At 52.8% G+C, this 25,263-nt stretch overlaps 1 protein-coding gene and 1 long non-coding RNA gene across 3 annotated transcripts in view; one reads left to right on the top strand and one right to left on the bottom strand.

The window, feature by feature from the left end:
* The window catches only part of LOC147224644 (cGMP-inhibited 3',5'-cyclic phosphodiesterase 3A-like), a 34,273-nt gene extending 15,384 nt beyond the window's left edge, over positions 1 to 18,889 (top strand). For both annotated transcript variants that reach the window (XM_086162691.1, XM_086162692.1), the window contains exons 2-14: positions 1,359 to 1,409; positions 4,566 to 4,826; positions 5,832 to 5,989; positions 10,205 to 10,278; positions 10,571 to 10,719; positions 11,175 to 11,312; positions 11,489 to 11,600; positions 11,796 to 11,909; positions 12,353 to 12,552; positions 12,716 to 12,919; positions 13,548 to 13,709; positions 14,710 to 14,971; positions 15,730 to 18,889. In XM_086162691.1, coding sequence (XP_086018817.1) covers positions 1,359 to 1,409; positions 4,566 to 4,826; positions 5,832 to 5,989; positions 10,205 to 10,278; positions 10,571 to 10,719; positions 11,175 to 11,312; positions 11,489 to 11,600; positions 11,796 to 11,909; positions 12,353 to 12,552; positions 12,716 to 12,919; positions 13,548 to 13,709; positions 14,710 to 14,971; positions 15,730 to 16,061 — 2,217 coding nt within the window. In that variant the 3' untranslated portion in view covers positions 16,062 to 18,889. The remainder of the gene's footprint in view (positions 1 to 1,358; positions 1,410 to 4,565; positions 4,827 to 5,831; positions 5,990 to 10,204; positions 10,279 to 10,570; positions 10,720 to 11,174; positions 11,313 to 11,488; positions 11,601 to 11,795; positions 11,910 to 12,352; positions 12,553 to 12,715; positions 12,920 to 13,547; positions 13,710 to 14,709; positions 14,972 to 15,729) is intronic.
* A 4,570-nt stretch (positions 18,890 to 23,459) lies between these two features.
* Positions 23,460 to 25,242, bottom strand: LOC147224643 (uncharacterized). The gene is made up of 3 exons (XR_015107412.1): positions 24,231 to 25,242; positions 23,950 to 24,124; positions 23,460 to 23,821 (listed from the first exon to the last, which is right to left on the bottom strand). It is a non-coding gene; the product is annotated as an uncharacterized LOC147224643 (long non-coding RNA).
* Positions 25,243 to 25,263: the final 21 nt, after the last annotated feature.

The following is a 25,263-nucleotide window of genomic DNA, read 5'->3' as shown; positions in this document are numbered from 1 at the left end:
CCTCCACCAACGGCCCGGAGCTCCGCCAGCGGCATCTTTCAGGGTCTGGAGGTCCAGGAAACGACCTCAGGCTGCATGTAGGCCCGGTATCCTCCTGCCGGTCGGACACCTGCAGTTTCAGGATCATCTCCATCGTCCCACCCTCTTGTCTCTCCCGGGTCCGCTCTGTCACCCTACAGTGACAGCTGGCTGGCATCACCTCCTCCTGGCAGATCTGGTCTACCTCCATCTCCAGGTGGTCAGGGTTAGGGCCTCCTGGACAGGTCTGCAGACTGGATGTCTGGATTACCCTGGTCCTCCAGAACTTCAGGCACCAAAGCTGCTTCCTTGGCTCAGATGGATGAAGAAGGATTTCTGACCTTGGTGTGTGAGAAGACCAGACGTTACAGTCAAAGGAGAACATTCCATATGCGACCTCTTTGGGTGCTCCTCAGAAACCAGGAGTTCCACGGGGCCAATCACTGAAATGGGGTTCTGAAGTTCTGTGAACGTCATCGGATAGAATTCGTTGGACTCCAGTCCAACTATGAACAAACCTCCACAGCACTCCATCACCATGGACCTTCTTCTAATCCTCCAAAGCACTCTACCACCATGGACCTTCTACCTTCCGATGGCTCCAGCACCACAACATGCTTTTCTGAAGCAAATGCATCCAGGAGAGCTCATCATGCATCTTCTGGCTCTGGAAGCTGTGACCTGGATGAAGGTCTTCTGCAGCAGGAAGCCTCGGCAGGTTCCAGATAGCTCGGAAAGTAGCAGGTCAGGTGTGGAGAACCGCTTCTGCAGAGTTATTGTTCTCCTCAGCCCTTGGACAGAGCTTCCATCTGTATGTGCTTGTGGTCATCCACGTGATCCAGGAGATATCACAGAAATCATCTGGAGAGCTCCTACCTCCTCTGGGTGTAGGAGATACCTGGGGATCTACAGACACTTTTGAGCTCACCACTTGAAGAACCTTCCCTGTGGAGGCCCTGTGATTGGTCGGCCCAGGGTGAAGCCGCCTTTGGTCCAATCACAGCTGGGATGGGCTCCACAGCTTGGAGTGCAGATGAAGAATGATTGGATTAGAAACTGATATAGATTAGAGATTATAGATGGAGGCGGGTGATTGGCTGAGGGTTGGCTGGAGGCAGGTGATTGGCTCTGAAGGAGAAGAAGTGATTTAGCTATATGATATGGGAATGCTAACATGCTAACTTGACCCAGAAATGACCCAACGTCCATGCCATGTGGACCGACGCCCCTGGCTGTGATAACTGCAATTACAGGGCCGGGCCTGTGAAGCTCTGTCCTGAATGTTGATTGGCCACAGAAACAAGAATTGCCTGACTCTGTTTCTCTCTGTTCCCTCACAGATGTTCCCGCGCTCAGACTGGGACCACAAGAGAGGATCCAGAGGATCACAGGTCTGTGCCTGCACACGCACACACACACACACACACACACACACACACACACACACACACACACACACACTATCAAACCACAGAAATGATGCTAATTAGCTGAAACTGCTGGCACTCTGTAGTTCAGCTGATGGCCACAGGTGGCGCTGGGGCCCGCTCAACGTTAGGGACGCAGGGGGAGGAGAAACATGTTGCACGCCTGGTCAGAAGAACCTCCATCAGACCTGCCATTCTCTTTATCCTGCTGGGTGCCGGAGCTCATTGGTGGAGGAGATGTCTAGGTTTGATCTGGACTGACCATCCTCCTGCCGGGCTCAGAAGATCCGGTGAAGCTGAAGCTGCTCCTGGGTTCCTGCATCCAGGCTGCGGGTTCTGTATGTGTTCTGAGTGCAGGGGCTCCTCAGCTAGGTCCAGGAGAGGAGGATGACCTCAAGCTGCCTGCTGAGGGCCTGTTCACCAGACCTTCTCTGTCCATCTTCAACCAGAACCCTCTCCTCCTCCTCCTGTTGTTGTTGTTAGTCTGTTCCTCCTTCCTGGAGCATCTCATCAGTGTCAGTGTGTGGATCCCACATCCACCCAGCATGCTCAGACACGCTCACAGACACACACATACACACACACACACACACACACACACACACACACACACACACGCACACACACACACACACACACACACACACACACTCCAGACACTGGGAACTGCTTAGATGATGAGAACATGTTTACGAAGAGCTGCTGGCCTCCTGTTCCCAAACAGTCTGACCATCATGCGGCTCTCAGAAGCTCTTTCTTCTGGCCGGGAGGATATTATTCTGGTAAGAAGGTCAGGAGAGCGAGGAGTGGAGCTGCTCAGAAATGACAGGCATGTGGCCTCGTCCTCTGAGTGACCTCCAGCGTCAGAAGGACAGGAGGACATGTTTGGGCACCAGATGTCTTCTTTCACGATCTACTGGTGTGACCAGCTCCTGGGCAGCCGCTGTTGCTCTGACCAGAGTGGAGCTGTTCTTCCAGAGAACCATCCTGAGATGGTTGATCTCCACCCTGCAGACTGGCTCCCGCCCACCTCTCGCTGGTGACACAACCTTGATGTCACCTTCACCCCATCCTTGACAGATTCAAATCCAAATGCTCCATGAGTGCTGATCGTCTGACCGAAACCACAGACTGTCATCTGGTAGGACAACCTACAATAAGACAACCTGTCCCTCCCAGCAGGGAAGTCCTGGGGTCTGACCTGCTGGTGAGTCGGGTTCTCCCTGTGGGTTCCCTCCAGGTTCTCCCGCCTTCGGCCCCTGCGAAGGAATGGTTTAACTTCCCCCTCCCGGAAGTTCAGGGATGTCAAAGGCAGCAACCATGTAGTAGGTGAACTAATGAACACCAATGACTTCCTCTTGCAAAGCTGATTGGCTGATTGGCTCCCAGGTGAAGACGCCACATTCACACATTCACCCCAGGATCCTGCGGCCTCTGGTCCAGGCTGAGGGCCTGAGGAGGTCTGAGAAGGTCTGAGGAGCTCTGCGTGCTCTCCTGCCGCCTCCCGGGGCCAAGTTCCATTTTGTCTCCTCTGAGGAGCTGCAGATGCACGTAGCATGCGTCTTTGCAAGTGAGTGTGTGTGTGTGTTCAGATCCCAGCCCCCCCTGAGGGCCACTCTTGTCTTTCTTCAGCCAGATGTTTACCAGTGGCCCCCGGCCTCAGCGAACCCTGGAATCAGACTTTAAATGAGACCAGGGACCACTGTTTACAGCTGAGCCCAGCACACACACACACACACACACACACACACACACACACACACACACACACACACACACACACACACACAATCCTCCTCTGTACAGAAATACTTCATAAGTCCTCCCACAGATGGTCTCCTGCTCCTTAAGATCTGAGATGCAGGTTCATCAGTAACTGTGAGTCAAAGGGGGCCCGCTGCCCCCCAGACCTCCCCGGCTCATACACGGCCCTGGCGAAGCCTCAGAGCGGCTTGTGAACTTTCCATGTTCCTCGTGGAGACAAAGCTGCTCTCACTGCTGCGATGCATTCAATGCCTCCGGGAATTAGAAGGAGAAAGAGGGGTTCGGGCTGGGAGGTTGAAGGTCAGATTCTGGCGCTGATAACCTTCCGGTCCAGTGTCTCCATCCAGGCCAGGAGAGTGGAGGTGTGACGGAACAGCTCCTGGCCCATGGGCGGAGCTCCTTGGTCCAGCAGGCCATATATGGAGCGGAGCGGGTCCTCAGTGGAGGAACGTCTCCCAGCAGGGCGGCATGCACATCCAACACCATATGTTGTTTTCTTCTTCTTCTTCTTCTTCTTCTTCTTCTTCTTCTTCTTCTTCTTCTTCTTCTTCTTCTTCTTCTTCTTCTTCTTCTTCTTCTTCTTCTTCTTCTTCTTCTTCTTCTTCTTCTTCTTCTTCTTCTTCTTCTTCTTCTTCTTCTTCTTCTTCTTCTTCTTCTTCTTCTTCTTCTTCTTCTTCTTCTTCTTCTTCTTCTTCTTCTTCTTCTTCTTCTTCTTCTTCTCTGGAGTGCCGGCTTTCGACCTCCTGCTCCACGTGACTTCTCTTACAGCGTCATGGACCAAGGGGGTTAAATGGATGGAACACAGGTTCTGGTGAGCTGAAGGGCTTCCTTCAGACAGCATCTCCTCTGACCCAAGTGGTTCTTCAGCAGGAGAACCACTCGGGAACCTCCTGTTCCTCAGATGGTGGAGCTTTACCTGGACAGGATGTCACACCTAACCTGCTCCCCTGACCTTCACCTGAGTCCTCCTACTTAGTCCTCCTCCCCAGACCTTCTCTCCAGGCCTCCTCCTGAGTCATCCTCCCAGACCTCCTGCCTGGACCTCAGGGTTCCTCCCCTGGTCACCTCCCCTGATCTTTTCCTGAGTCCTCCCCAGTTCTCCTCCCTAGACCTCCTCCTTGGGACTTTTCCTCAGGTGTGCTCCCTTGGTCACCTTCCCAGATCTTCTCCTCTGTCCTCCTCCCAGACGTTCTCCTCCTTAGACCTCCTCATTAGACTTTTTCCTCAAGTGTCCTCCCCCAGGCCTTCTCCCCAGACCTCCTTGCTGACAGTAGCAGGATGGAGCTCCTGTCCTCCTCCACCTCCTGCAGCTCCCACCGGCACTCACCTGACCTCTCTTTGCCCCCCTCTATTCAGTCTTCAGGCACCACCGTCATGGTGGACATCGCGGTGATGGGCGAGGCCCATGGACTGATCACGGACCTTCTGGCCGACCCCTCCCTGCCCCCAAACACCTGCACCTCCCTGAGGGCTGTCAGCAACCTTCTGACCACCCAGCTCACCTTCCAGCCACTGCACCGGCCACGGCCCGCTCCCCTGCTGTCCCCCGCCGACGCCTACGTCTGCTCCGACTCGGAGGAGGGGCCCGACAAGGGGGAGAAGACCTCCATCCACAAGGTAATGCCACGAGGAGCCCTACGGCAGAACTTTGTAGATGTTCATCAGAAGACGAGACCCATTTTTTTTAGTGCAGGAGCTAAAATTATCCCTAGATGGAATTGTATTCCATCCACTTTATCAAGGCCAAGTAATTTACACACCCTGCACACACACACACACACACACACGCACACACGCTAACGCTCGCTGTCTCCGGGCTAATGAGGGCTCCCAGCCCTCAGATGAAGGAGTATGTTTTCTCAGAGCCGAGCCGGGGGGGGGGGGGGGGGGCTCCGGAAGCACAGCTGTGTCAACATGGCGGATGTGCGCATCCAGACGGTGTGCGAGCGTCACGAGGAGGAGACCTTTACGGACCTTCATGGACCTTCACGGACCTTCATGAACATTGATTGAGCTTTAGGGACCTTCACTGACCTTCACTGACCTTCACGGACTTTCACACAGACCGCCAGCAGCGGCCGCAATAAATTGGTGTTAAAAATCCCTTGCCAGGGTCAGGAGGTCAATGACACACTGGCCCTGCCCCCATGATGCGTTCAGTTGCAGTCAGACAAGACAGCGCCCCCATGTATTTCCCTCTCAGGTTAGTCGGTCTTCACAGACCCTGGAGGTGTGAGGGGGGTCCACACTCATTATGGGACCTGCGGTTCTCGAATCTTCATGGACACGTCAGGAATCAGGTTCTGACCCTGAGAGGGTCCAGCTTCTCACCAGGTTCTCCTGCCTGGATTCTCTCCAGGTTCTCCCATCTTCCTGCTGTCTGCAGGTTCATTGAAGACTCTAAATTGTCTGTAGGTGTGAATGGTTGGATGATTGGCAGCTGTACCTGCAGGTTAAACTCCCCCCGAGGTGAGCAGGACCTGAACCTGGAAGTTCTTGAGTGAATGGGTGAAGGATGGAGGTAGAGTCAGATGAGGCAGAAGAAGGGAGGATCTGAAAGGGACCTCCATGCCTCTCCTCTCCTGGTGGTGATCGTGGTGTCTTTCTGTCCCGCGGCTGCAGCGGCTGAGGCGGAGCCTCCATCCGGGCCTTCTGAGGAGGATCTCCTCCACATGGACCACCACCACCTCAGCCACAGGCCTGCCCACCATCGAGCCCGGGCCTGTCCGGAGGGACCGCAGCGCCAGCATCAAGCCCTACCAGGAGACGCTGACCTGCAGGTACGGGAGCTTACCTTCAGAGGAATCTTCAACGGTCCTGAACAGGCGCTGAATCCACCACCACTGAGCATGAACTTCACGGCTCACAGCACACACACACACACACACACACACACACACACATATTCAGACACACTCACACAGACACATTCACACACATTTAGACGTACTGACACACTCACACAGACACACACACACACACTCACAGCAAGTCCATCCCTACCAGGAGAACCTTCTCCTCACCCTGAACAACAAACTCCATCTCGCAGCCTGATTCTCTGTGTGTGTGTGTGTGTGTATGTGTGTGTGTGCGCGCGCGCGCGTGTGTGTGTGTGTGTGTGTGTGTGTGTGTGTGAGTGTGTGTGTGTGAGTGCTAAGCGGAAGGCAGCCTGCGGGTAAACACATCAAAATTGCACGCACAGATCACATTGCCTCCTGATGCCGTCCATCACAGAGCTGGAGCCTCCATGAGGTCCTATTGAGTAATACTCTTGGCTGGAGTAGAAGGGAGTAGAAGGTGCAGTACTCAAGAAGACGTTTTTCATGAGCAATAATTACCTTTAATTGGTGAACAATTACCGACAGTATTGGAGTACTTTCAGTAATTACTTTAGTACTCGTCCAAGAACAATTTTTGCAGCCCATGTGCAGAAGCAGCACAGAAATTACTTCTAGTAGGATCCTGACCAGATCTTCTCCCAGCATTGAGCCATGCTCGCGTGTGTGTCGACCATCTTCTAGATGTCTTGGTGGAGCAGAGGTTAGCTCTGCCCCCTCACAGCCAGAAGGTCCCGGGATGGATTCCCACAGGGTTCCTTCCTGTGTGGAGGCTCCATGTTCTCCCATGGGGTTCCTCACGCTTCTCCGGGTTCCTCTTACAGTCTACACACATCCAAGAGCTTCATGGAGACCCAGCATGGTCCAGACGTGTGGACTACACACACACACACACACACACACACACGCACACACACACACACACACACACACACACACACACACACACACACACACACACACACACACACACTCAATTGTCTCTCCAGCTGTCCCACCCCAAAGGTGCAGTGCAGATGTTTCCATATCTACCAATCATCCAAATGGACAGGTGTGTGTGTGTGTGTGTGTGTGTGTGTGTGTGTGTGTGTGTGTGTGTGTGTGTGGTATTTTCATTGTAGTGCGTGAACATTGGTCTGATGTCTGATCCGCTGCAGACAATGATTGATGAGTGGAAGAACGTTAGAGAGCCTGTAGTCTGAGAACATTCTGCACGACTCAGCCCAACCATCAGGCTGCTCTTCTTGAGAAGGTCCCGGGTTTTGACCCAGTGGTGGACCGGATTCTCCCTGTGTGTTCTCTCCATGTACTCCTTCCTGGGTTCTCTTGGTTGCTTCTGCAGATGGTGGTGTTTCCATAGCTGTTCCACCTGTCACACACTGAGACATCTGGTCCTGGAGACCAAAACGCTGAACCTACTAAAAGGACCTCAGAGAAGACCAGGGGAGGACCTCATTCACCTTCTGCTTCCATAACTTAAACCTTGATTGCCTCGCTCTGATCTCCTTCTTCTCTTTTTTCGGTTCTGCTGATGTTCTGCCTCTGTCTGCTCCCTGATGTTCAAGATAATCCTGGAGATTTTCCAATCTTGGACAATCCTGCTCAAGAAGGTCTTGGAGTCACCCCTCCATGCCTGTCAGATCTTTCAGCCTTGAATCTTCTGCTCCTGCAGTGTCTGTAGGAGAAGTAGGATAGACCATTAGATGGGGTAGAGGATGTTCAGAAGAGTAGGTTTGTGTCAGAACCCTGCAGGTCCAAACTTTGCTCCACCAGCCATCACATCTGGTTCATTTCTCAGAGACAGAGCTCCTGAGATGAATTAACACCAAACATGGTCCTTCAGCTGCTCGTGGAGCTGCTCCTGGCACCAAAGTCCTGAAATACTTCGGAGGAGAGCGGGGCCTCAGGCCCAACCTCAGGGTTCAGGTCCTGAATGAACTCCACCAGCCAATTGAGATATCGTCCACACGACTGTGGATGATATGTGTGTCTTCTGGCGTCTTCTGCCGTTCTGTGTGTCATCTGGCGTCTGGACCAGGTTTTGGCTCGTTATGAGTTCCAAGGGAGATCCTTCAGCTTCTCTCAGACTGAGGGATCACGTTCTCTTCATCTCCTCAGCAGCCAGAGGGATGTTGTGTTTGAGTCGTCTGAGAAGACGTTCAGTGTTTGCTGCACCTCACCTTTTATTTTGAGGCTCCCAGGCTTAGAGGTTCAACTGCAGCAGGTCCTGCAGGTCCTTCAGGACCTCCCAGGTGGGCGCGCCTGAAGGCTTGGAAACATCAAGACAAACAAGAAGAACGCGAGAGATGATGGAGGTGGTGGAGATGCTGGAGGCACCAGCTGCTTTTCTTAGACTTCCTCTCCATGGACTGGACCCCAGCTGACCTCCAGCTGGTCAGCCATGTTGGTCCTCTGACCTCTGATGATGTGGTCACATTCATTTCAGTCCCTCTGCAGGAGAGGACAATCCTTCACCCTCTGTTTTCTCGCGTATTCTTTCATTCTTTCCTTGTCGCCAACGAAAAGCAGTTCTTTAATTTTCCGTGGATTCCATAAAAAGACCTCAAGGTTCTGCAAGACTGTTCTTCTCCTTGTTCCTCCACCTTCAGTCTCAAACAATGAGGAGATAAAAGCAAAGATGTGAGTGAAAGGAAAAGCATATAATTAATTAAATCTTGGAAAAAAATAATTGAATAAACCAATGAACAAACTTCAAAACCATTAAAACCTCTTCCATTTAGTTGAAAAGAACTGGTGGAGACAGACGGATGTCTGTCTCTCCTTCTCTCCTTCTCCTTCTCTCCTCTCTCTCCTCCTTCTTCTCTCTCCTTCTCCTCTCCTTCATCTCTCTCCTTTTCCTTCTCTCCTTATCTCCTTCTTCTCTCTCTCCTTTTTCCTCTCTCTCCTCCCTCTCCTTCTCTTCTTCGCTCCCACTCTTCTTCTCTCCATCCCTCTCTTTCTGTCTCCCACTCCTACCTCTCCCCCTCTCATGCTTCAGAAATAACTGGAAGTCAGTCTTTTGGCGTGAGGTGCAGTACCACTGCCGACCCCCAGGGGCATTCCAGCTGGTTGAGCAGTGTGTCAAGGGTGGGGGTCAGGGGTTATAGGTGTAGGTGTGGGTTCAGGTTGCAGTGTAGGTGGGGGCTGGAGGTGTGGGTGGAGGTGTAGGTGTGGTTGTAGCTATAGCTGGAGGTGGAGGTGTGGGTCTGGGGCTGTATGTGTTGGTGTTGGTGTTGGTCTGGGGTTGTAGGTGTGGGTGTAGGTGGAGGTGTGGGTGGAAGTGGAGCTATAGGTGCGGGTCTGGGGTTGTTGGTTTGAATGTAGGTGTGGGTGTGGGGGTGTTGGTGTGGGTGAAGGTGTAGGTGTGGATCTTGGGTTGTAGGTGTGGGTGGAGGTGTAGGCGTAGATGTGGGGCTGGGATTGTAGGTGTGGGTGGAGCTGTAGGTGGAGGTGTGGGTGGAGGTGGACGTGAAAGTGTGGTTTTGGGCTCGGTTGTAAGTGTAGTTGCGGGTCAGCAGAGGTGTTTGGGCCGTGCTCTGTGCTGCAGCTGCATTTGGACATTTTAGTGATAAAAGCAGTCACAGGAAACCCCAGAGCCAGACCCCTGAAAATGGCCAACATTCCTCCCCCTCCCCCCAGGGCCGGGGGGCAGAGAGGGGCAGAAGGGGCTGGGGTAGAGGGGGGCCGGCGTCAGGAGCCGGGTTATTCTGCTGCCTTAGCAGAATGTGAGGCGGCGCTGCCAGTTCTCCGGCTTTCATTAGAAGTAGAGCTTTTAGCCCCGACCATAAGGCCACAAGTGTTCTCCTGCCAGACGTCCACGCCGCCACTCCACACCTGCGAGGCATTAGGCGCCGCCCGCCTGCAAACACAACAGCCCTTTGTGGGACGCCTCCATTAGGCCAACGCTCAGGGAAACAATCCGCCATCGCCAACACGCCGCTTCCTGCTGCACGGATGCACGTTTCATGGGTGGGAGGGGTCACCTCCTGATGGTCCACCAGACCAAAACTGTTTGTCTTCTGAAGCAAACAGGAAGTTACTACACACACACACACACACACACACACACACACACACACACACACACACACACATGCCTGAGAAGAAGTGACGCTTCCTCTGATGGCTTTGAGGTTCTGACTCTGACCTCCTCCTCAGTTGTGGGCGACCATACATCCGCCTGAGCCATGGAGAAGGCTCCATGGACAAAGGGGACAGGATCCCACGGCCAGGTACCCTCTCCCCGTTTGCCCCCTTTGCACACACACACACACACACACACACACACACACACACACACACACACACACACATACACTAACACCGCCAAGCAAAGATGAACATCTGATGAGGTTATGCAGCCGCTGGATGAGCGTCAGAAGATAAGACAGGATCTGAAGAGAAAGATGGCGGAATGGAGAAAGTACACCACCAGCTTAGCTCCATCTGATCTGTGTCCTCCTGGCCATCCGTCTCCCTCTTGCTGAGTTGCATGACCTTCTGTCCCCTGTGCCGACCCATCAGAGGACCAGGCGGTGGCGTCGTCAGACTATGACAGCACCTGCGAAGCCGACCACAGTGACAGCGGTGATGCACCACGTACCGCAGAGGAGGGGGAGGCCGGGAAGACCTCTGCTCAGAACCTTCTTCTTCACCCACTGATACCTGCTGAGGTAGGACAAGGAGGAATCCCCGCCTCCATCACACCTCCACCCTCTGACACCATCAAAACAGTCATGCTGCTGTCTCCACCAGTCAGAAGTATCCGAGTACCTGCATTCTCCCTCTTTGAGGTCCTTCTCCTGAATTACTCGAGTGCATACATGAGTCAGTGCAGGAGTCACTGCTTGTGGTTCTCAAGCTTAATGCTCCTGGCAGAACCCTGCCAGAAGGTCACCCATTCTGGCGTCATGGGATAGAGAGGCAGGGTTTTCCCAGGAACGCAGAGCCACAGGTGGACCTGACACCTGGACCAGAAGCCCTCAACCCCCTGCTCCCACACTTGGAGTACTCACATGTTTGGACTTGAATTGGGACTGCAGAAGTACTTTTAGTCCACTACAGGTAATGGAGTACCTGAACTTAGCGTGCTGCTTCTGTAACACCCTGCTTCGGTCTTCTTATGCAGGACAAACCCATCCTGGCTCCGGAGCCATTGGTGATGGAGGACTTGGAACCTTTCATGGCTCAGCTGAACAATTGGAACTTCCCCATCTTTGTCCTAATGGAGAAGACCAGCGGGAAATGTGGACGGATCCTCAGTCAGGTGAGTTGGTGTGACATCTTGATGGACAGACCTCAGTCATGAGGGTCCGTGTCTTCCGTGTTGAACCTGAGCTTAGACACGGAGGAGAACGGTGTTGACGCGTGTAGCCCCAGTTCTGATCCCCTCTGAATCCTGTAAATGTTTACGGACCGATGACACCTGCCTTCTCGTCTCAGGTCTCCTACAGGCTCTTTGAAGACACTGGTCTGTTTGAGACCTTCAAGATCCCTGTCAAAGAGTTCATGAACTACTTCCATGCTCTGGAGAACGGTTACAGAGACATACCATGTGAGCCTTCCCTTTTTGACCTTCTGCCTTGGCTTTCAGTAGATGTTCTTGGATGCAGTATTAAAATCACCCACTAGAGGGGGCTGTTACAGCCTGACTCATGGTCCCATGAAGTTCTCCATCTACACAGGGGCTGCCCAACAGCACCCCCCAGTGGTGTAAGTGACAGACTCAATGCAGTTGTTTCCCTTCCAGATCACAACAGGGTCCACGCCACAGACGTGCTGCACGCCGTCTGGTACCTCACCACGCAGGCGGTCCCGGGTCTGCCCAGCCTTATCGCCGACCACGGCTCCGCCAGCGACTCAGGTGGGTCCCACCGACGCCCCTTGCTGGTATGCCCAGAGAGGCCGCCAGGATAAATGTGCTTACAAAGGGTTTGATTTCAGTTGTCGTTGCGCTAAGATCTCCCTTTAACTCTACAAAGACTCTTTGGATGTAAGCCAGGCCCCCCGGCCACCTCCTCACTGTCAGGGAGGGAACCTGCAGGAGCCTCGCTCAGTGGGATTTATCTTCTGCGGCACCTGCCGTTTGCCTTTATGCACCAAACAGTATTTGAAGTTTGGAAAAGCGCGAAATGACGGGATATTAGAATTCCCTTGCAACCGCATTTCCACAGCGCCGTCTGCACACCTTACCGCCGGTCCTTTGATCCAGCATAAGTGGATTGGACGATTCACATGTATGTGTGTGTGCGCATGTGTGTGTACATTACATGCATATTAAAGTACAATCTGTTTGTGCCCCCCCAGACTCAGACAGTGGGATCACCCACAGTCACATGGGCTTCCTGATTTCTAAGACCTACACTGTGTCTGAGGATGGCTACGGCTGCCTGTCTGGCCTGATCCCCGCCCTGGAGCTCATGGCCCTCTACGTCGCCGCTGCCATGCACGACTACGACCACCCGGGACGAACCAACGCCTTCCTGGTCGCCACCAGCGCTCCCCAGGTACAGACATCGTCCTGCAGAATGTCTCTTCTTCCTTGGATTGTTTGAAAGTGTGTGTCAATGGAAATCTTAGGTTTTCATTTGTGTGTGTGTGTGTGTGTGTGTGTGTGTGTGTGTGTGTGTGTGTGTGTGTGTGTGTATGTGTGTGTGTGCATGCTTACAGGCAGTGCTCTACAATGACCGCTCGGTTCTGGAGAACCACCACGCGGCGGCAGCCTGGAACCTCTTCATGTCCCGGCCGGAGTACAACTTCCTGGTGAACCTGGACCATGTGGAGTTCAAGCGCTTCCGTTTCCTGGTCATCGAGGCCATTCTGGCCACCGACCTGAAGAAGCACTTCGACTTCCTGGCCGAGTTCAACGCCAAGGTGGTGTTTCTCAGACAGCCGACAGAAACACAGCCAAACCGGGCTGGATGTCCACTCGGGCCGCGTGTCTGTCACAGTTTGTCGGGCCCAGAACCGAAAGGCTGCTTGCAGCCTCCACAGGGTCTGTTCAGAGAACACCGGCCCCATGATGTTTGAAGAGTGGAGCTCGACATCCAGAACCCGCCTGCTGCCGTTTTCCGCCTGCTGCTCCGTCCCGGCAGGAAATCTGAACCCCTTGTTTGCGGAGGTGGTGCAGGCAACACCCCGATCTGTTCCCCGGACATGGATCCTCTTTGTGAAGGTCCGCACTCGGTCTGCTCGGTGTTCCAGGCCGGTCTGATGGGCCGCTGAGGAACCCGCTTCCTCTGTGCTAATCTGATGTCTGTCAAGGATGGAAATCACACAGAGGCTCCTCAGAATTACCTCTAATTTATCAGGAGGACTGCATGAGCAGCCAGAAGACTCAGAGAGGTAGAAGAGGACGGCCTCAAGAGGCCGTGAAGGAAAGCTTCGGTCAGAAATGCAGAAAGAGGAGTGTGATCACGGTGGACTACGGTGGTTCACAACCCCCTCGGGTACAGCAAACCCTCTCCTGGTTGTGATGCCCACATGTGTCTGGGTCCCGCAGGTGGGGGACGATCCATCCACGGGCATCGACTGGTCCAATGAGAACGACAGGTTGCTGGTCTGCCAGATGTGCATCAAGCTGGCCGACATCAACGGACCTCTCAAGTGCAAGGACCTGCACCTTCAGTGGACCGAGGGCATCGTCAACGAGTTCTATGAGCAGGTAGGTCAGCCATCTTTGGGAGGATGCACCCCCAACGTTCCTTGTAATGGGTGAGCCATCGTATTGGCCACTGGTTTTTAAGGCCCCTTCCAAACTTCTCTTCTCCACATTTTTTGCTCAACCTCTGACCTTCTTCACAAACCAGCCAACGCACTGGTGTGTTTACGGGACGGTCTCAGGCTGACTCTCCTTGTCAGGGTCCATCCTGCTCTGGAATTGGACCATCACCTGCAACGGCTCTGGTGGTGTGGGCACTAAACCTGGTTGTAGTCATCGTGACACCTGCTTTTCTGTAAAAATGTTCTGACTGTGTGGGACAGAAGCTCTACAACGGCTGCTTTCTGGGTTCCCATGTCTTCCAAGGCAGTGAAGAACCAAATCGGAGCTGCAGCTCTGCTGGAACTGATGTTCTCTTAATCCCTGCTAGTTCCCTCTGGAACAAGCCCAACACCAGTCCTGCAGGCAAAAGGCTGGTGTTCTTGATGAAGGTGAGCCTTGGGATGCCACTGGCCTGAGCATCTTGGCTCAGGACGATGTTATCGTCGCAGCTGGATCTCCTTCCCCCATCCAAGTCCGAACAGGGACTCCCACAGCGTCATGGAACCAGTTGAGATCCTGCTTAGGATCACATGCACTCCCAGTGTGTTCCTCCAGTAGACCCCGGGGTCGGCCCAGAGCCAAGCAGCTGTGAACCCACGTCCTCTGATGTCCCACAAACATCCGCCTCCGCCTTCAGCCTGGATCTGGGCCCTTCTCTTTTAGGCCACCTGAAAACTCGAGAACCTTTAAATCAAGCTGTTCACGTCTGCTGGCATGTTCATGTTTCCCGGGTTTCATTTTCATCCACTGTGGTCGGAATGTACAAGAAAGCACAAGTCCAGGAGCAACTTCTGGTGTCCTTACCAAACATCAACCTGTGTGTGTGTGTGTGTGTGTGTGTGTGTGTGTGTGTGTATGTATATGTGTGTGTGTGTGTGTGTGTGTGTGGTGCTGCTCACAGGGCGATGAGGAGTCCAGTCTGGGCCTCCCGGTCAGCCCCTTCATGGACCGAGCAGCTCCCCAGCTGGCCAAGCTGCAGGAGTCCTTCATCACGCACATTGTGGGCCCGCTGTGTAACTCCTACGACTCAGCCTGCCTCATGCCCGGGCGATTGGTGGAGCCCAGGCCGGACACAGACGAAACAGAGATCACGGAGAACGAGGAGGAGGAGGAGGAGGGAGACATCACGGAGGAAGACACGTCCACCAGCTCGGAGGCGTCACGTAAGTTCAGGGTCTGAAACGAGCCGGGATTCCTCAAAGCGTCATCCTGGGTCCCCTGGTGCTCGCAGTGTGTCGGAGACATTGTGATCAGAGCTTCACTTTCATTCATCACCAACCTGAAGTTGAGATGAAGTTTAGAAAACCGAACCACAGATCAGAAAATCAAGAATGTTAGGGACACCAGAGAAGTCCTGTCACTATTCCTCTTCTTCTTCATCCTTCTCCTCCTTCTGCTACCTTCAGGGGTCACAGCAGCCGATCACCTGCTTCCATCTCACCCTCAGCCAATCACATGCTGTTATCTCCCCCCTCAGCCAATCACCTGCCACCAGCTCACCCTCAGCCCCCTTCATCACCCTTCATCTCCCCTCAGCCAATCACCTGCCTTCATCTCCCCCTCAACCAATCACCTGCCTTCGTCTCCCCCTCAGCCAATCACCTGCCTCCATCTTACCCTCCCCTCTCACACCAACCACCTTCCCATCGTCTCCCCCTCAGCCAATCACCTGCCTCCATCTCATCCTCCCCTCTCACACCAACCACCTTCCCGTCGTCTCTCCTTCCATCCATGAACCTCCTCTCAGGTCTTCCTCCTGACCTCCTGCCTGGCAGCTCTGACCTCAGCATCCTTCTCCTCAGAGAAGGATGCTTCTTCCCCTCCTTCTCCATCCCTCCTAAGAATTAAATTACTATCAGAATAAGAGAGTTCAATGATCTCAATGAAGTTCACGGATTCTGTTGTTGGTTTTATGTTCCAGAGAAAGCAGCTCCCAAAAAGAGGAGGAAAGTGTTCTGTCAGATCACCCAGCACCTCCTGGAGAACCACGAGATGTGGAAGAAGGTGATTTCGGAGGAGGCCCAGAAGCAGGGAGGAGACGGCGTCCATCTAAACAGTGTAGCAGAGCCAATCCTAGCCATCCATGAGGAGGAGGAGGACCCAGGCAGCAAGGAGGAGCTGGTGGACGGGGAGGACCCCGAGGAAGGAGCCCAGGAGCCGGAGTGGCCGGTGGACCAGGAGGACCAGGGGGACTGGGAGGACTGGGAGGACCGGGAGGATCAGGAGGACCGGGAGGAGGCGGGCCCTCAGTGAAGAGCCCACAGAAAATATGGCATCCATCAGAACGTGGAAACCAGGATCTGTTTTTCTGACTCTTGTTTTGCCAGCACATCACTTAGACACAACACTGTAGATGTTTGGGAAATGTGCCTCTGAGGAGTGACAGGGGGAAGTTCTGCTTCTACACTTTGGGCCCCTCCAGATGTCAGGAGGAGCTCTTCAAACCGCAATACGGGATGGCTGACGTACTTTGGGATACGGACTCTTTTGCTACTGTGGATGGAGGAGCAGCGGCCGCAGAGACCTCGCAGACCTTCGCTGACAATTTATACGTCATTATTTTTTGAATGCAATTACATGTAGACACCACCCTCACCTGTACGTGTGTTTGATTGCAGCACCATCTTCCCGGTCTCACGTGGGATCGCCATACCTTGGTTTTATCATCTGCCAAAATGAATCTTCACCCGTGAGTTTACGCCATCAGATGTTTAACGATTTGTCGCCAAAGGCGCCTCGTCAGGGAGGTACCAAAGCACGGCGAGATCTCGCCTTCCTGGTCTCCAACGCGGGGTTGGAGGTTGTCCCCGGGACAGCTGTGAAGAAACACACACTGTCAAGCAGACGCCAGCTGAGTCGGAGAAGCAGATGAATCAAAGGGAGGAACGCGGCGTCGTTTGTGAAAACACTGTAGAGCCTTCAAACGAAAAGGGAAGGAGATATTCAGAGCTGAGATGAACCCTGGAGAGCTGATGAGCTAGTCAGACAGTAAGCTATTAGAAAATCCAAACACCTTTTCTTCTGTTCGTCCATTTACTGCTCATTGTCCTCTCATGCTGGCAGAGGACCTCCAACCCTCAGGAAACCTTCCACTAGTGAGCTTCGAAACTGAACATCTGCACGGCATGCCGTGGCAGGAGGACCCGGAGACCAGTCTGTGCAGACATGAACTCTCAGAGTTCAGAGAACAGGGAGGAGGAAGTTCTTTTGCAAGTCCGGGCTGAAAAACCTCAGCTTCTGCTGACGCTCCTCAGCAGGAGAAGGTGGGCAGTGTGTCCAGTTGGAGTATATAATCTGAGAAGTAGGAACTAGGAACCCCCCAGAGCTGAACGATCAGCCAGCTGAAGAAAAGACCCCCCTTCGCCATGAAGTAAACATGCACTGGATAATCTGGACCAAGTCATCTGAGAAGGGGCACTTCATCCTTCTTCTCCGTAGCTCTCGCCCTGTCCAAACTTGTGGACGTGTAACCAGCTCTGATGAGGGGTGCATTCACAATGACTAGTTCAGCCCATCCATGGACACGTAGTCCTTGGGCTCAGCCCTGAGGTCCAACCCTGACACTAGTGAGGGCTTCTTCCTTTGAGATGCAAAAGAGCAGGCGTAAGGCCTGACCTCGCTGTCATCCAAGATCTACCGATCGGCTTCCACCTTCCTTCTTAATGCACCTTCGCACAGAGCTGGTGCTGTGAGTCAGTGTGCTGCGTTCGAGGTCCGGGGAAGCGTATCTGCCCCTTCGGTCCCATTCTGGTGACCTGAATCCAGATCTGACCGAGTTGTCCACCTCCGTCCAGAGTGGATCTCTGTTCCATCTAACACACATATTGGTCTTGGAGATGCTGGGGGACACCGATGTCCGGGGGAGCACAGACCTGGCAGTTAATCCGAGGAACATTGAGTGACGTCTTCCAGATCATCATGCTGCGGTCCTGGCCGCGGTAAAGATCACTTTCTGCATCCACCAGAAGCAGTATCTTCTGCAGACCTTCCTGCTAGAGGACACTGAGATTGAGGAGCACTGGGTGTCTGAAGTTTGGGAGTTTGGAAGGGTTCAATCCCCCCCTTCATCAGATGGAATTAGTCAGAAGGCAGTGGTCAGAACAAGGATGTTCTTTATGGCCTTCCGTGTTCCTCATTCCTCTCCTGTAGAACCGGCTCCTCTTCAGCCTTAAGAGCCCTGGTCCCATGTCAGGACACCGGAGAGGAACGGGGCCGTCCATCCCGACAGCTGCTCCAGCTGATCTGCCCAGAGCCGAACCCTAACCCTTCCCTCCTCAGACCGCCACCTGCGACCCTCCGCACACTGGTGGTCACATAGGTGGAGGTCACAGCTACGTTGCCAGGAGTAAAACCTGCCGCCGACAGAGGCCTCTTCCCCCCACAACCGTCTCTGCCATGAAGAAGGGCCCTCTTCTTCCTCTTGTGCTTCATCTACTGCTCCCCTTCCCAGCCCGGAGGTCTTGGCGTCTCCTTTGTGAAGTCTTCTCTGAAGGTGAAGGTGGGGGTTGTGGGCGGGATGGCGAGGACAGTGGGTGCTTCCTCCCTTGGGCTCCGGGTTTTGCACTTGCATCGGAGCTGAGCGGGTTCCTTTGCTCCTCCAATCGGAGCCGTCCTTTCAAACACACACCTGTAGCATAGCTGTAACCACGACAACCAAAGGAGGGATGTTCAGACGAGTATTTTTGTATCTCGACGGGTCGCGTCTCACTGGTACCTTGGACTTATCAATTGTCCGAACACCTACACGGGGAGAGTCCGTGCACACAGGCAGTGTCTGTGAACATACGCAGGTTCTTTGCAGGTGGACGCTCCATTTTGTACCATATCCATCTATGCTGTACAGAAAAGACATTTTAAAAGTACAAAAAACTCTTTTAGATAAACATTATTTATTTTTACCATTTTGTAATTTAGACACTAAACTGTAGCTGCGGTCTTGCCAGACTTCCTGGAAGTGCCTCTCGGTATTCTGTGTCACATGGCGAATATTTCTGAGGACCATTAGAAGGTGTCACGCTCTGCAGTCTTTGGATGTTGTAATGTGAAGACCTTGAATTACAAGACTTTCATTTCTGTGGTAACTCTGTGTCTGCGTCCGTTCATCTTCTGCCGTCTGCTGCTGCCCCGGAGGTAAGATGGCGTTTGGAGGGTCTCTGTTAGTATCAGGCCTGTAGGCAGAGTATGCCGATGCTCATGGTTTTCTCCTCCGTTTAGCGCGTTAGCATGCTGCTGCTGCGGCCGACCGTCCCAGACAGGGGCAAGGGAGATGTGTCACTGGCCAACACGTTACCTTGGTAACCAGGGTTCCTGGCCACTATGTAGGAGTTCAGCCGTGACTTTTACATCCCATCATCACAAACGTATCCAGCTATGCACATCCTGGTTGCTGCCCAAGGTCCCCGTCACCCCGACACCATGTTTGTCACAGAGTTCAACTGAGAAGTCCCGGCAGCAGCCCTGTGTTATATTCATTCATTCATTCATTCATTCAATCTCCCAGTGATCCTGCACTCAGGCCGAGCCCAGCTGTGATTGGACGAGAGGCGGGGTTCGCCTAGGGCCAATCACAGGGCCTCATATAGAGACGTCCAAACATTCTCATTCTGGACAATGAACCTCCTCCAGGCCCCCTGTGGGAATCCAACCAACAACCTTCTTTCAGTGAGGGAGCGGAGCTAACCACCACTATATTTAGTCTCCAGGAAGTCTGACTGTATTTGATAAACTCCCAACACCAGAGCTCACAGCAGGCTTCGTGAGTTCAGAGAGACATTCACTCATTTCACTTATTCACACACACACACACACACACACACACACACACACACACACACACACACACACACACACAGAGCCCTGCGTCTGACTGACACGGCTGCTTCATGCTTTGAATTAACCTTCATCTGGAGGCCTGCTGATTCAGGCCTGCATATGGATGCCTGGTCGCCACAGTAACAGAGATGCCGTAGAAATGAGGCCGAGCCACCTGATGTCACTTCAAAGGGAAATATGGCTGTGTGTGTGCGCGCAGCCGAGTCTCTTCCATCCAAACTGGGTTTCATTCTTCTCCCCTCCTGAAGACGTCAACAGGAGCCCTCATGGAGCTCCCTGGTCCCAAGGGTCTGCAGGGTCAGCTGGTCACCAGACGGGAACACCGTCAATCCTGAAGGAGCAGTTTAGGTTCTGGTCCACGCTGAGCCGTCTCCAGACCTCTTCTCATTGACCCATTCATTGGTGAAGGAATCCTGTCTTTATTCTGATCTATGAGGAAGCAGGTGTCACCAAGTCTGGAAAATTCACAAAAGGCAGACAAAACCGCTAGATGTTTGTTTGTCATGTTTAGCTTTGCTGGTTTTGTGTGGTCCCTAGGTGAAGAACATCATTTAAAGTTCATGCACAGAGTAATTCTGATTTAGCGTCCGGCGGGCTGAGCACATCGGACAGAGTTTTTGGGTCTGCCAAGTGGAAATGGTGAACCTCAGGACAACAAAGAAGGTGGGCAGCAGAAAAGACGCCATCCGTGTAAGCGCAAACGTTAGAGACATTTCGCTGGTCAGGCAGGTCCTGTGGACCGTCCACGCCAGCGTTCCTGGCGGCAGCGTTTTGTCATGAGGATTTTACACTTCCAGGATTCTCCGTGTCAGACCTTCATCTGCTTCAGCGGCCAGAGTAGGTCAAAGGAGGACGCGCTCTGCATTTTTGTGTCCTACGGCAAAGGGCCCTCTAAAGCTGAGGAAGGAACCAGGACCAACAGCCAACCATTTGAGCTTCTGAGACCTCCGGCTCTCGGGGTTCTTCAAATGCTGTGGCTCTCCCGAGCCCCGCGGATGGAAACCTCTTCTTTCCAAGGTCAGCTTTGAGTAGAGGTGCTACTCGCTTGTCTGTCTCCAGCTGCTCCCAAGCCCACTATCTGGATCTGACAAAACCTGACTGTCACAGAGGACAGCTGGAGGCCTGCGACATGGACCCGTCCTCATCCAGGGAGCTGAGCTGCATTGTAGGAGAAGTTTAATGAAATAAATGTCCATCCCATTTTTAATTACTTCATCAACTCTTTAAGTGCCGTCTGGACCTGGTGTCATGGGGGCGGACTCGGGCAGGGAACCACACCTCAGAGCAGGAATCTGGGATGGAGCACTTTGAGTAAAACGGCAGGTAGGGTGTCGCTGGTAAGCCCCTGGCCCCGAGACAGTTGCACAGGGCTGGGTCTCACCAGGACGGGCCCCAAGCAGGGTGAAGTCTGGATCTCGGGCTGGGTCAAGGTCCGGTGGTCCACCAGGGGGTCCCAGTCTACACGCAGGGTCTGGTGGTTCACCTGGGTCAAGGCAGGATCTCAGGCTGGGTCAAGGTCCGGTGGTCCCAGTCTACACACAGGATCTGGTGATTCACCTGGGTCAAGGCAGGATCTCAGGCTGGGTCAAGGTCCGGTGGTCCACCAGGGGGTCCCAGTCTACACACAGGGTCTGGTGGTTCACCTGGGTCAAGGCAGGATCTCAGGCTGGGTCAAGGTCCGGTGGTCCACCAGGGGGTCCCACAGTGGTCTGGGACATCTGCAATCCCCAGGCAGAGCATGCCACTGCCCTTTATAGGGCTCTTGATTAGCGGCAGCTGCTGCAGCTGGCGCCGATTGCGAATTAATCCCAGCCGTGTCTCCTCTCGGCAGCCGAGAGGAGATCCTGACACCTGGACCTTCTGCCTGTCATGAAATTCTTCTGCAGTGTCTTCTGACGGACAGCAGATGGTGCAGAGGGCTTTTAGCACGGTAGCGCAACAGTTAGTGCCAAAAGTGTTTCACAGCTAGAAGATTCCGGGTTTGATTCCCGGGCGTGACGGGGCCTTTCTGTATGGAGTTTGCATGTTCTCCCCGTGTCTGAGTAGGTTTCCTGCAGGTACTTCGGTTTCCCCTACCACAAAAACCATGTACAATAGGTCAGGATGAATGAGAGTTTGTTTGTGAGTGCAACTGTGGGACAACGGCTGCAAATTGGCCCATGGCGACAATCTGAACACCGGATTGGTGTGTTTACATCAGTGGCAGGCCGTGCCTTTTACACCTAGGCCTTCAGTAGTGCTCCGAATCAATCCACCCCCCAATAATTAGTATATGGCTATAAAAAAAACATCTAATGCAGAGTAAAGATGGGTGATTCACAGATAGATAACTCGTGTAATGTTAAAATTCGCTCACGGGAGCGCATCACGTGACGACAAAGGTATGCCCAACTCCGTACTCTTCCACTGACACCCCCCATGCATAATGGATCGTGCACCCAGCGGCTTTGTCCGGGGCGCGACCCGCCAACGCAAGTGCCCAAATTCCAAGAGTGTGTAAAACAAGTCCTTATTAGGAAATAAACCCGACTGTTGAGGCGATGGTATAAAATGACTGTGCCTCCTCGGCTCGGGGCCAAAACCTCCTCACCTGCACATCCGCAGGACGCGTCTCAGCGTATGTGCAGAGAGGGAGAACGATCCTCTCGGGATGACATTCATTCCAGCCCGGGATATATCTGGCCCGGGATATCTCGTAAGTGTATTTCCTGACTTTGAATAAACCATTCCTGCTTGATCAGTTCCTGAACAAACCGGGACAACAAAAGTCCGGTCCCGTGGCGGGAGCCACACAAACGGACAGTAGCCACAATAAATGCCTTTATAGCAAACAGCTGCGACACACAAAAAGCACCAATAATAACCTGATAAACTTGCAGTATTATTTAGGAAAATAGCAGCATTTTACTCGCCAAAATTCTGATCATTTGTAGACAAAATCCATTCTCCTTTCTTTCTCAAACAGAGTTCAATTATTCTGTCGTACAGATTATCCGTGTGCTTCGGCTCAAAGCACTGCCAGCAATAAAATTTGCCTCAGAGCCTATGAGCAAGGGCTACCCGTCGTCGTTCGTGGCCTGAGAATGTCGAACAAATCCTTTCCCTGGTTGTGACAGGTTCGCTAGCTTAGGAGTTCCCCGACCCTTCTTTGCTATGTCCAGCTTCTCTTCAAAAAGAAAATCGCTTTAACAATACATTAGTAACTAAATCCGTTTCTTCTCCTCCTAGGTTGAAAAAAACAATATTAAACAAACATAACTATATTCCTGTTCGCAGCTCGCCAGTACGCTTCTCCTCACTAATACACTTGTCCAGTCTGTGGCTATGCAATCAGAGGGTGTGAATGCGCTGACGTTGCTGAAGCCTGCTAGAGGGCTTTGATGTCGCCAACTCAAAATCTAATTGGTTGAAGCAACAGCATCATCAACACTTATTTTTTGCGTGAAGGGCTTGCAGAACCGATTGTGCAGGCCCCCCTCTCAGGCAGACGCCGTTGACTTTGACCCTGCCTGGCAACAGATTATGGCTGAAATGTGATAGGTTAAATGCTTTAGTATGAAAATGCATGTCTGGAGGCGGCACAACTAGGAGAAAAGCTATGAAAGGAAGTGAACAGACCATTTGGAATTACTTAATAAGTATTCATGGACAAATTTTAATTAATGTTTGTCATTCAGATATTGTTTTTTGGGCCAGCAGAGAAAGCCTTGCAGGCCCTGATGGCCCACCACTGGTATATATGCATGTCTCATGTGTGTTCATTAACCAAATAAATAAACAACAAGAGACGTCTGTCCTCCAGCCGCTGGAGAGCTTGAATTGGAGGCCTGAGCTGAAGGAGGAACCGCTGAGGCTGCAGATTGAGTTTGGTTTATCCAGATTTATGGGCGGAAATACGTGAAGCAAACAAAGCTATAAAAATACTTTGGAGACCAATCTTCATGTCATCACTTAATTAGACAGCAGGCTGATGTCCAAGTGAGCGGGCAGGAAACTCCACCGGGTAGTTTTGTTTCTGAAAATATGCGTCTGCTTTCCTCTGTCCCACCCACCTTCTGCTGATCTTGCAGGGGGGGGCACGACCTGGATCACTGGTCCACCCTAGGACCACGCTCGGATACCTCCAACCATTCACGCCTGGAGAATGAGGGGTCTTCACTGAACCTCTCGCATGATTCGGACTGTGAGAGGAAGCCAACAAGGGATTACCTGTGGTTGAAGGTTGCAGCACTTAAACCGAATACCGAACTACAGCCAAAAGCTGCTGATCCTCCAAATATGGGGGTCCACTTGTACCCCAGACACCCACCTCATGAAGTGCCTCTATAGGCCTAAAATAACCTTTGTGCTGTCCTCGGATGCATCGGCTGACAGGAACGGATTGCGAAGGACAGATCAATAAACCGTTCCGGATTCTTCCAGATTCTTCCGTTTTCTGCTCCCGCTGCATTCTGCCTCTTATAAATTAGCTTCTGGTCCGTCTCCTGCTGTGGACAGGCAGCACAGAGGCATCTTTGTGTCCATTTAAAGAAATGTGTTTTATGACTTTTTAATATGATCGTATTCTAATATTAATTGTATTCTACGCACCCTCTGACCGGAGCAGTAGAAAGCCCCGGTCAGCTGTTTACGGATGGAGATGTTCCTGGGCTGAGGAATCTTTCAGAAATTCAGAGGAGACTCCTGTTATTTGCTGGCCTTTTTTTTTTGCCTCGGTTTGTGGCGGAATGCGTGTGCAGATGAGCGCAGGGGTTCATGGCCTCTCCAGGACTCCTGATGGAAAGTTCTCTGGACAGCTCGCTTCCCCTTTAAATCCCTGTTTGAGAGGTGTGAGTCCTGAGAGGCAGAAGGTCAGCTCTGCTCTCTGCAGCGGGGTTGCAATCTGCTGACTCCGTCGCCTGTCCTACTCCATCGGTGCTGCCGCTGGAGGTGATCTCGGCTCGTGACGAACGCTCACGTGCAGAGGTGGATGTGAAGGTCAGGTAGCTGTTGTGGCAGATCCCATGAGGAAGTGTCACTCTGTAGCCCGAGTCCTGGACCACCAAAGACCGCTCCTGTCCGTCCTCAACTCAGGTGAGGCTCCCACAGACTCCAGGTCTCCAGCGTCGTTGTGAGGAGGAGGTTCTTTCTTCCTCCTTCCTAATAGGGAGGTTGGAATGAGACTGGTGGAGCAACATCTCCACTACTTAAAGTGCTGACGGGAGAAAACTGTCCTCTGTTTGAGATTGAACTGAGATGTTCAGTGACTGAACGCTCCCTCCGCCCCAGGGTCGTAGTGCGCTGAGGCAAGTCATGAGGCTGCTGGCGTCCCATCTAACCCGGGACACGAGATCCTCAGCATCCTCAGGAGACTGCTGCCACCTGTAGACCGACCCGTAGGACGACGATGTTGGAGAGACAGTGACCTTCTGACTCTAGTGAAGTCCTCAGCTAGACTGGAGAACCGAGAGCAAGATCAAACCTTCAAGGCTGGTGTTTGCTCTGGTAGGGTGGATCTGGGGAGGTTGAGTTTAACCATCCAAACTTCCCGCTAAACATCCTCAGCACAACAAGATGTTCACTGGTACTCAGAAACCAGTGAACATGTCTGAACATGCAGTGAACGGCCTGCGCCGGATGTGTC

The sequence above is a fragment of the Fistularia commersonii genome, chromosome 17, assembly GCF_037954325.1.
Source record: "Fistularia commersonii isolate RoL2024-O1a breed Wild chromosome 17, RoL_Fcom_v1.0, whole genome shotgun sequence".
Taxonomy (NCBI): Eukaryota; Metazoa; Chordata; class Actinopteri; order Syngnathiformes; family Fistulariidae; genus Fistularia; species Fistularia commersonii.
The sequence above is the reverse complement of the archived record's forward strand: the minus strand, read 5'-3'. Positions and strand labels throughout refer to the sequence as shown.